We start from the raw sequence: 12118 nt of genomic DNA, 5'->3' as shown, positions 1-12118 counted from the left end.
GTGGCATATATATTCAAAATAATACTACTCAAGCCACCAAAAAACAAAAACAAAAAAAGAAATTCTGCTATTTGCAGCAATGTGGATGGACCTAGAGAAATTATGAATAGTGAAATAGGTCAGAAAAGACAAATAATGTACAATATCACTTATGTGTGGAACTTAAAAAAATAATACAAAGGAATGTACATGCAGAAACAGAATCAAAGATATAGAAGACAAATTAGTGGTTATCAAAAGGGAAAGGGAAGAGGGGAGGGACAAATTAGGTGTATGGTATTAACAGACTCAAAATAGTGTGTATAAAATAAATAAGACGTATTGTATAGATAGCACAGGGGCTTAAAGCCATTATCTTATAATAACATAATGGAGTACAATCTCGAAAAATAATGAATCACTACATTGTACACCTGAAAGTAACATAATATTTTAAATCAACTAGACTACAAAAAAATAAAAATGAAAAGAACAAACCCTGAGATGGATAGAAGGGGCAGAGATAGGGTAGAGTCATACCCGTACCCACAGCAAGTGAGCCACAGTTAGGAGGACTGTTACAATTGCAGAGGTTCACTGCATGAAGATGATTCATCCAGAACACTTGGCTTTGAAGGCCAGTGGTATGAATGTACAGTGTGGGGAATATAGTCAATGACTATGCAATATATTTTATACAGAGACATATTGTAATTAGACTTATCATGATCATTTTGAAAAGTGTAAAAATATTGAATCTCTATGTTGTATAAAAAGAACTGATGTAGTGGTATAGATCAATTATATTTCAAAAGTGAACATGCAAGCAAACAAACTCATAGGAAAGGAGATCAGATTTGTGATTACCAGAGGCGGGGCGCGCCGGGGGGGGGGGTGCCTACAAGAGGGAGAATTGGATGAAATCAGTCCAAAGGTACAAACTTCTAATTTCAAGATGAATAAGTAGTAGGAATGTAATGCACAACATGATAAATATAAGTGACATTGCTGTATGTTACATATGAAAATTGTTAAAAGAGTAAATCTTAAGAATTTCATTACAAGAAAAAATATTTTTTTTCTATTTCTTTAATGTGGTATCTGTATGAGATGATAGATGTTCACTAAACTTATGATAATCATTTCACGATGTACACAAGTCAAATCATTATACTACACACCTTAAACTTATATAGTGCTCTGTGTTGACTATTTCTTGATAAAACTGGGAGAAGAAAAATGATCCTGTAAAAACTGAATGTCCATATGAAAAAGTAAAATGAATCTGAACACTCATATCATATAAAAAAGTGAAATCAAATTGGATCATAAATCTAAACTAAAATCTAAAACAACTAAACTTCTAGCAAAAAAACACAGGAGAAAATCTTAGTAACCTTGGTTTAAGCAAACAATTTTCTAATAGGACATAACAACATAAATTCTAAAAGAAAAACTGATGAATGACTTCATAAAAAGCAAAAACTTTTGGGAAGAAGAAACTACAATGGTACCAAAGCAGAGACTTAATCTTTTTGATTGTGACTCTAAGTCATACATGGCAGACAATGAAAGTGTTATGTAAATATTGACAAACCTGCTAAAAACAATACCTAATGGATTTTTAAAATCGATTTAATTGAATACAATTTATCTTGCTTAGGAATGACTTTTGAAAATAATGTCTGTACTAGTCTGCAAATTTTTTCACCTGGCATTTATTTGAGACTTTAATAATTAGACTATAGAAATGACCTCCTACTTTTCCTGAGTACTAATTAATATTTAAATGACATATGCCATATGGAAACGACAAGTAATGAGAAAGTCTTTTTACACGTACCTGATAACTTTGCAAATGACTATCTGTGCTAAAAATCATGTCAATATTTGGGCTGAATTTCTGAAGTATATCAGATGAAATTGAATCATAAAGAAAAAAAAAATGGATCAGGTGTTGTCTTTCTGAGGCACTGGTGAAGGAGTGACTCCAAAGAAGTTCGAAGAGGAGTTCCCATCATGGCTCAGTGATTAATGAATCTGACTAGGCACCATGAGGTTATGGGTTCGAACCCTGGCCTTGCTCAGTGGGTTAAGGATCCAGCGTTGTCGTGACCTGTGGTATAGGTCACAGATGTGGCTTGGATCCCATGTTGCTGTGGCTCTGGCATAGGCTGGTGGCTACAGCTCCGATTACACCCCTAGCCTGAGAACCTCCATATGCTGCAGGTGCGGCCCTAGAAAAGGCAAAAAAAAAAAAGAAGTTCGAAGAAATTTTCTAGGGTTATAGCAATTTCTATATCTTGTTTGGGTAGTGGTTATGCAGGTATACATATTTGGATAGTGGTTACACAGGTATATATAACAGATATATTCATCAAACTATATGCTCAAAATGTATGCGTAACTACTGCATGCAAATTATATCTCAATATGTTGCTTTCTTAAAATGTAAAAAAAAAAACTGAACATAGGTAACACATAGTAGTTCATGAGTGAAAAATATTTTTGAAAATAATACTTCTTACCTGCCAAAATAACTTGTGGAGCAGGTAAACATCCATGTCAAATGCAACATTGAAGATAATTACTGGTGTAAATAGATCAAAAAATAAATGTGGTTCTATCCATTGTATGGCCTCTACATATTGTTGGACCTAATAACATAAAAACTTGTTATTTTCTCATTTATTCATTGGTCTATTAGCATGGAATATATGTCAGACACTCCTATCTCTAGCAAAATATAAAAAGATACATGACAATATAATAAGTGCTAAAGTTTTAACTATGTTGGACTTTCAAATTTTCCACCAGATCATTGCTAACTGGAGCAAAGGTTAAAGGAAATCTTTATGCCTATTTTATTTTTTTTAAAGAACAGATATAGGGGGCACATTGACATAAGTACTAAAGGATATGTAGGAAATTTTCAGACATATAAGAGAAAGAAAGAGATTTCAGGTAGATGGACCATGATACACAAAATCCACAAAGGAGTAAATAGTAGGATCAAATTCCAGAAACTGCATAATTAGCCATGGCTTATATAGACGTGTATGGAAAAATAGTAAGGATAGAGACTAGTATGTTAATGCAGTTCATGACATAGTTAATGGGGCTTACCATAAAGTATTTTATTGATATTTGTAAAACCTATTATGGACATCTGTAACCAACCAGGACCCTAGGTGGCCTTCTTGGGACAGACCCCTCCCTCATATATCCTCTGCTTTAGTGCCTCTCTGAAGTTCCTAGATAACAGTATTTGATTCACAATTCCTGAGCTATTTTACTAGATGCCAAAACTATAAAATATTCAAGCTCTCTAAGCTCAGATTTCTTCTCCTGTAATGTAACCTATTGTGTATGCAGGTTTCATCTTGTCCTCTTTGCTTCTCCCTGTGGAGCTTATGGAACAGGGACAAGAAAATGCAGAGGAGTTCCTGCTGTAGCACAGTGGGTTAAGAATGTGACTGCAGTGGCTTGGTTGCTGTGGAGGTGCGGGTTCACTCCCTGGCCCAGTGCAGTGGGTTCTATCTGTCTTTGCTACAACTGTGATGTAGGTCACAGCTGTAGCTTGGATTCAGTTCCTGGCCTGGGAACTTCCATATGCTGAGGGTGTGGAAGGAAAGAAAGAAAGAAAGAAAGAAAGAAAGAAAGAAAGAAAGAAAGAAAGAAAGAAAGAAAGAAAGAAAGAAAGAAAGAAAGAAAGAAAGAAAGGAAGGAAGGAAGGAAGGAAGGAAGGAAGGAAGGAAGGAAGGAAGGAGAAAGAAAGAGAGAGAGAAGAAAGAGAGAGAAAGAGAGAGAAAGAAAGAAAGAAAGAAAGAAAGAAAGAAAGAAAGAAAGAAAGAAAGAAAGAAAGAAAGAAAGAAAAAGAAAGGAAGGAAGGAAGGAAGGAAGGAAGGAAGGAAGGAGAGGGAGGGAGGAAGGAAGGAAGCAAGGAAAAGAAAGAGAGAAAGGAAGAAAGAAAATGCAGATACTCTGGCTTCTGCTGTTGCTGTGAGTTATAAAGTCCCATGTCTTTTGCCAGGACCATGAAAATGTGGCAAGCTAACATATTAGACTGAAAGTTGAATAAAATCTTAGGCTTTTCACTGTTTGTGACATATGGGCTCTTCCTTTAAAGAGTTGTTGTTAAATACTAAGATTTCTAAGTACTTAAAATCACATTTATGTCAAAAATCATATGGCTATAAAACCTGTTCATGACAAATGAGGCTGTACTCTGCATCTGGTTTTTGTACAGATATGTGGTTTCCATTATGTTTTTTAACATCACTGGTTAAATTTCTTTGGGAAAGTCAATCATTTCCATACACATTTCCATTTAAATACTGATAAAAACTAGGCAGGTATTGACAAACTACTGCTCCTGTGTGAAATCTAACTCATGCCTGATTTTGTAAATACAGTATTATTGGAATACAGCCATGCCAATTTGCTTATGTATTGTCTATGGCTAATTTTAAACTACAATGGCAGAGCTGAGTAGTTGTGACAGGGATCATATGGCCTGTATAATCTAAAACATTCATTATATGGCTTATTACAGAAAAAATTTTGCCACCAATCCCTGGCTAGAAGACTATTTACTCTGTTAGTAACGCATTCTATATGACTTGTGGTAAGCATATTCTCTGTCCTCCACCTGCCTCCTGCTCTTCCCATGCTAACAGTGTAGTTGCCTTGACTATACAGTTTGCTTTGTTCCTCAATTCTAACTCTATGTAAGAGGTTCAATGTGGTTTCTTGATATATTTTAAGCCAGGGACACTTAGAGTGGCCTCTATTCTTATGAGAACCCCATGAAACATTGCTAAGGCAATAGACTGGTTCAATGTCAGAACTGTCTTACTATTAGAGTACTGTATCAGAAGCTCAAAGTCTCTCTGGGCTTCTATCCTGTTACTAATTTCTTGTCTAAGGTTTTGAACTTTGCTTAAATACCCAGCTATTCACACTCCCAGGAGCTGTACTCATATTGAATCAGGAGTACTGCATTTCAGACCTAGGCTCCATTTTGACTACAGTTAGCTGGATTTCAGCTCTTTCGTGTCTGGTTCCTTTTTTCTACACAGCTAATCTGATGTTAGCCACATCGCAAGCATCTATCAACTGGCAGAGCATGAGATATGTTTATAAATTTTCTTAAGCCATCTTTGTATTTGTATGAATCTTAGATACACTCAGATATATAAAAACATATTTAGTATACATACCCGGTCAGATGTAAAACTTAACATTTCAAAACTGCATCCAATTAAAAATAATATCACAGGGAGAGGAACAGGAAAGTCTTTCAAGTGTAGGTTCAAAAATGCTGCAAAAATATGTCTTTATTGAAAAGCAATGAAATGCCACATTTATAGAACTTTGATATGATTTTTTTTTTTCTTTTTGGACACACCTATGGCATGTGGTAGTTCCCAGGCTGGGGATCCAACCTGCATCACAGAATTGACCCAAGCTGCAGCAGTGACAAAACTGGATCCTTAACCTGCTGAGCCACAGGGGAGCTCCCTGATATGATTTATTAATACTAAGGACAATGAATACTGCTCCACCACTTACTTGTTATATTCCTGTAATTGAAACCCTCTCTTACACTTAAGCATGTAGAATCAGTATAATTGGTAATCCACTAAATTCATGCTTTACCTCGTTTATGAAGTATATCATTTCCTTAGACTCTTTAGTAAATATTGCTAGCAACCATTGGCTCTTGGGTTGCTAAAAAAAATTTATAGCAATTTTGTACATGCTATAAATCAGATATTCATTTCTTTAGCAATCTTTCAATGAAGGATTAATAATAACTGAACTTACAGGAAATACCCTGGCTGATTCCCAAGATAACAATGAGGAGTTAGAATAATAATTTAACAATGAGAAAAACTACCTATTTCTAATTACCTACTACCCATCAGAAAGCCTATAATGAATAATTAACTTTGTTTAACTTTGTTCATCATTTTTTTCAAAGTGCAATGAGCAATAGCACAGCATTCCCTCAGTATAATGTTTTCTGATTCTTTGTAATACTATTCCTAATCAGGTCAAAGAATGCAAAAAATGTGCTTTCTTTTGATATCTACAGGGTTCTTTTCTTCTCATAAAATCTGGGCATAATTTATCATTTGGACAAAACCTAAGGGACCCCCAGCAAAATGATAAAAAGGAATTGAATCATCCAGAAAACCTATCACTTTAAAAATTCTTTGTCCAAGTGAAGAAAGCTGTGGGACAGCTATCTTTAAAGTATGAAGGAAGGAGTTCCCACTGCGGCTCAGCAATAATGAAACTGACCAGTATCCGGGTTTGGCCCTAAAAAGACACACACACACACACAAATAAAATATGGAGGAAACCATAGCTGATGATATTGCAGGTAACAGTAAAATCCCCTCACCCTTGATTTTCTGCTTAATTGCTTCAGTTCTTCACATTGCACATCTAACAATGGCCTAGCAAGTAAAAAAGTATGAATACTTTGATCTCAACCAAGGTTAAGAACATGGATCAGATTCGCCATGTTTCTTCTCAGGGGCAAATTACTGTTGGAGTCATTTGATTGAAAAACTTGGGATACAGGTATGAATTTAGAAACAAAAATCTAATTTCCTATTATTGCTACTTTCCTTAATTCTATATGATGACATTTACAAAATATATCCACAGCATACACTTAAAAAGAATTATACCTACCTCCGACTGTACAGATCAAAGACAATATTAGAATGATTTCAGGGAGTTCCTTAGAATTTGTCATGAACATATTCCTGATAAATTCCTGCCATGTGCTAGTAAGTCCTTTTTTAAATAAAGTGGCATTAGAAGCAGGGGAATCCATCCTGTTGTTTCTCACAGGCTGTCTGAATCCAAATCTTATGACTCTCTCTGCAAACTCACCTAAGATCAAAGGAAGGTAAAATTTGCCTTTTGATAGACTTCTAAAGCTTCTCTTAAAAAATCCATAAAAACCCTATATCTCGGAGTTCCCATCGTGGCTCAGGGTTTAACGAATCCGACTAGGAACCATAAGGTTGCGGGTTTGATCCCTGGCCTTGCTCAGTGGGTTAAGGATCCAGCATTGCTGTGACCTGTGGTGTAGGTGGCAGACGTGGCTCAGATCCCGCATTGCTGTGGCTCTGGCTTAGGCCGGAGGCTACAGCTCCGATTAGACTCCTAGCCTGGGAACCTCCATATGCCGCAGGAGCAGCCCCAGAAAAGGCAAAAAGACAAAAAACAAAAAAAAAGCAAAAAACAAAAAACACCCCTATATCTCTCCTTAGTTATTTCTAGTGATTTTTGAGGCTCTGCCATATTATGGATGCCTCCCTCTTCTATGATGTTTTCTATTTAAATGAAATAGAAAAGATACAACCCCAAGTGCTAGAAACTAGCCAGTGTTATCCTGTGACCTTATGATGCCAAGCACTACTCAGCTATTACTATCCAGTATCTACCCCCACCGAAAAGAGAATTTTTTCCTCTAACCAGTCATCAGAACCACAAGCTGGTGCAGGTTACTTAGCTCTAGAGACAACCACTGGGCGATTTGCCCTCAGCTTATCTGAACCTCTGGAAGCATGTTCTGGCAACTATTCCAAAGTGGGAGATAGTAGCAGGAAAAAAATATTCTGCTCTCTTTTGTTGTTCCATGAAGACAGAAATTAATAGACCATGATTATGTTCAATAATAGCCTTCTTTCATCTCCTTTGAGATACTGATGGGTCAGGTTTTCTCCAAATTTTATATATATTTTATAGCCCAGGAACCTAAGAAAAATATTGAAAACAAATGATTTAAAATGGGGGCGAGGGAAGTTCCTGTCATGGCACAGTAGTTAACAAATCCAACTAGGAACCTCTGAGGTTGTGGGTTTGATCCCTGGCCTCACTCAGTGGGTTAAAGATCCAGTGTTGCCGTGAGCTGTGGTGTAGGTCGCAGATGAGGCTCGGATCTCACATTGCTGTGGCTATGGAGTAGGCCAGCAGCTACAGCTCCAACTGGACCCCTAGCCTGGGAACCTCCAGATGCTGCAGGTGCGGCCCTAGAAAAGACAAAAAATAAAAAAATAAAAAATAAATAGGGGGGAAATTCCCATGTGGCTCAGCGGTAACAAGCTTGACTAGTATCCACGAGGATGAGAGTTCAATCCCTGGCTTCTCTCAGTGGGTTAAAGGATCCGGCATTGCTGTGAGGTATGGTATAGGTTGCAGACACGACTTGGATCAGAGTTGCTGTGGCTGTGGTATAAGCCGGCAGCTGTAGCTCTGATTTAACCCCTAGCCCGGGAACCTCCACATGGGGACAGCTCTAAATAAATAAATAAAATAGGGGGGTTGTTACTTGTTCCCACTGTTACTTTTCGGAAGAGGAACCACAGGGCTATGATGCATCTTGGTTGGATGAAATAGGTAATTAGCTGCTGTATGCCAATCCCCACTTGCTTTCCATGGTGAGGAAAGTTTTTCATAGCAGTCTTAAACTTCAAGCAGGGAATTCTTCCAGTTCCGTCTCTCATAATATTTACTTAACATTTTCTAGTGTCTGCTATTAGCATCTCATCTGGCCACCTTGCTAAGCAATCAGTTATTACTAAACTTCCTCTCATAATTCAGCCAATGTCTTTTTTCAGTTTCATACTTCATATACATATGCTTTCTTATATGCTCCTTTTTGATTATAAAATAATTTCAAAGAAAAATAAATGAATACATGCCTATTGATGACATTTTGGAAATAAATATGTAAACAAACATTTCAAAAGCAGAAAAAAAAATTATGCATGTCATGTCATCTAGTTCTCTTAGATGTTTTATTTACGTAGTTGGGTTCATCCTTATAAAATCATTTTTTAAGCTTTTCACCAGTTGGTATCATATCACCAGCATCAAAGAGTATTGCAAACACAGTTTACAGATGTTGTATTGTTTTAGCACTGAGGTAAAAGTGCCAACTCTGTGGTCAGATTGCCTGTGTGCAAAGGCCTGATGGTCTGCTGTTTGCAAGGTGAAAGACTATGGGCAACTTGCTGTTGACCTTAGTTTTCTAATCTGTATATTTTCCTAGTCTGTGTAATTTCTCTCCCTGTGTTTATAATTGTATTTAGAATTATCTGGGGAGCTATGATTATACTGGTGTCTGAGTCTTTTCCTCAGGGATTCCTATTTAAATCAGTCCAGGTGGCAGACTGGTCTCCCCAGGGGATTTTAATATGAAGCTAAGGTTAGCAACCACTGCAGTTCACCCAATTCAAAGGCAGCATTGCTCACTTCTTTTTCAAACACAGCATTTTTTCAATATTCTTGAATCAGGTTTTTTGAGAGGGTATCAGTGCGCTTCCAGCAAAGATCCCAGAAACACATCTGTAGTTGACAAGTTTGGTTTATTATACGTCTCAGTGAGGGAGAACATTCACCCTGGTGAACTGTGTGCCTGTGTGCATCCGTGTGTGTGTGTGCATCTGTGTGTGTGTGTGTGTGTGTGTGTGTGTGTGTGTGTGTGGAAGGAACAAGGGCAGGGGTTTAGAAAAAAGATGTTAGAAAAAACTAATTATGGAGCTGGGTAATTTTGGAGAGGGTCTAAGGAAGTGAGCATTTACTGCAACACAGGTGCTGTCAGAAAGCAAGAACAATTCTGTGATTAGGTATCTCAATAAATCTATAGGGAAAGCAGACTAGAACAGGGATAAATCTGTGATAAGTACAGAAGCAGCAGACCCTCACTTTAGATGAGGGATGGGATATTTGGTACTGTGTGTCTTGCATGTGACGTGTTTTTGCCTCAATTTATCATGGTCCCAGAGTGACTGCATCTGATGTAGATGTTCTGTGAGATTGTCCAACACAGAAGCACTGCGAGCATCAGTCCAGCTTGTGGTAATGCTGAGGGAGACCTAGCTCTGAGTGTCAGACCACTTCCCTGATGTCCAGGGGTTGCTTTGTTTGTATGTTTTGTTTTTCCTCAATGGATTTCTATATTCCTTAGTCTCACTTTTACATGTCAAAAAGTGGAAGTAGACCAGGGCTTTTTTTTTTTTTTTTTTTTGTCTTTTTGCCATTTCTTGGGCCGCTCCCGCGGCATATGAGAGGTTCCCAGGCTAGGGGTCTATTAAGAGCTGTAGCCGCCGGCCTACGCCAGAGCCACAGCAACACGGGACTGAGCTATGTCTGCGACCTGTACCACAGCTCACTGCAAGGCTAGATCCTTAACCCACTGAGCAAGGGCAGGGATCGAATCCACAACCTCATGGTTCCTAGTCAGATTCGTTAACCACTGTGCCACGACGGGAACTCCCCAGGGCCTCTTGATAGTAATAGAAGTGCTAGAGCAGAACAAGCTCAGCTATCCATCTAAGACAGAGATTCTCAACCTTGGTTACATATTGGAATCACTGAGAGAGTTTAAAAAATAGATGCCTGGGTAGCACCTCAGAAGTTAATTGTTCTAGGGTGCAGCCTGGGTATTGTGGACCTTAAAAGCATCCCAGTGATTCTAATGATAAGCCATTATTTAGAAGCACTCCTCAAGGAGAAATCTGTGCCATTCAGGAAGAACATTGTGATAGACTGGTGGTATTTCTCTCAGTAACAAACTGTTTAGGAAAATACAGTCAGTTTCACTTATTAATTTTTCCACTATTACTCCAGGACTAAGCATCCTGGAACAAATCAGACTGACCAAAAAAGTCATAGTTAGACATTCCTATATGCTCTCAGAATTTAATACAGTTAAGAAATTATTGTTTTCCAAACTAAAAGTGAGGATCCAAATGTTTTTCTCATTTCTAGAAGGTTCTCTGAAAACTTTAATAAGTGTTTACACATTCAGTCCTAATAAATCCCTTTCACAAAAGAATAAAATTACTCCAAATTTAATTATCCTTTATCTCTTGAACTTGATCATATATATCAAGTTCAACAGAATTTCACAGTCTGGCTGTGAATATGTGAAAAATACTCAGTTTGGTTTCTTCAACCTCTACTCTAAATTCTCCTAACAGATCTTTCTCCCAAGAAGTGATCTTATATTAAGTTACCACATAAACGCAAATGTTACTCTAGTTTGATACTTTAAAAATATGGGTAAAGAAGTAGCAGTTTAGATTAAACAGATTTTCAATATAATTAAAACTTTTCCTCTCATTACATTGACTTTTGACAATTTTGAATAAGTTTATGAGTCCATGTCTCATTAAGAAAAAAATACTGGTTTGTCTTGAAAGTGCCACATAGTTTTCCTGCATTAATTTTTCAGTAAATTAGCTAATGCCTCCAATTTCTTTCTGTGTGTAGTTAAAAACTGTCATCTCAAAAATGGCATGTGGATATGTCCACAACGGCCACCTTTGGGAAATTCTCTTTCTGAGGGAGTGGATTCACTCTGTCCCCGAAAATGGGAAATTTTTCTTCCTTTTAATCACTACATTTTACTGGAATTAGGTGACAGAAGTATCCTGAAAAGGGCGCTGTGGGCTCCCAGTAATCTTCACTAGCTGCAAAGTGCTTAATGATTTATGACAGATAAAGAACTGGGGTTGGATTGTCTTAGAAAACTCTCCTACCACACAGCACAGCAGCGGCTTACTCACAGACTCTGAAGGTGGGCAATCAGCTGTCCTCCTAAGGCTTCTTCACTCAGAATGAGCCCTTCCTCCCTCTCAGCTTCGTACACCTGAGGGAATTCACCGTGGCACCATCCTGCTTTCCTCTCAGGGCTTCAAAAAGCAAAGGGAACAAACACCGGGCAGGTGAGCAGTTGGAAGTTGATATGGGAAGTGTTATGGAGGAGCGGCAGGGACCGAGGGGCAGAAATTCAGACTGAGAAGCTGGTTGATCAACAAAGTTCTTGATTGGCTCCATAGGAAAGGTAGAAACTACAAGAAGGAATGGCTGGCTGAATCTGTAGCTGGAATACTGAGGAGTGCTTGTTCCTCTCTAATGAGAGGCTGAGAAAGAAAGTACCAGAGGAGAACAACTTTCTGAAGGGGAGGCTAGAGGAGGACTCACCATCCACAGCTTCGGGAGGAGCATTGTGTAATATGTAAGTGATAAGCTAAAGCTAATTAACCTTTCACCCCAGAATAGCCACAACCAACTGCAACCTTACTGACAGTTACTTGCTCTAAGC

At 37.9% G+C, this 12118-nt stretch overlaps 1 protein-coding gene across 1 annotated transcript in view; it reads right to left on the bottom strand.

Annotated features, from left to right (window-relative positions):
• Positions 1-11704, bottom strand: part of SLC9C1 (solute carrier family 9 member C1) — a 94683-nt gene extending 82979 nt beyond the window's left edge. Inside the window, 5 exon segments of the mRNA XM_021070387.1 lie at positions 2508-2636; positions 5202-5302; positions 6688-6757; positions 6759-6891; positions 11580-11704. Coding sequence (XP_020926046.1) covers positions 2508-2636; positions 5202-5302; positions 6688-6757; positions 6759-6779 — 321 coding nt within the window. The 5' untranslated portion in view covers positions 6780-6891; positions 11580-11704.

The sequence above is a fragment of the Sus scrofa genome, chromosome 13 (assembly GCF_000003025.6).
Source record: "Sus scrofa isolate TJ Tabasco breed Duroc chromosome 13, Sscrofa11.1, whole genome shotgun sequence".
Lineage (NCBI taxonomy): Eukaryota > Metazoa > Chordata > Mammalia > Artiodactyla > Suidae > Sus > Sus scrofa.
Note: the sequence above shows the minus strand (reverse complement) of the source record. Positions and strands in the feature narration are given on the sequence as shown.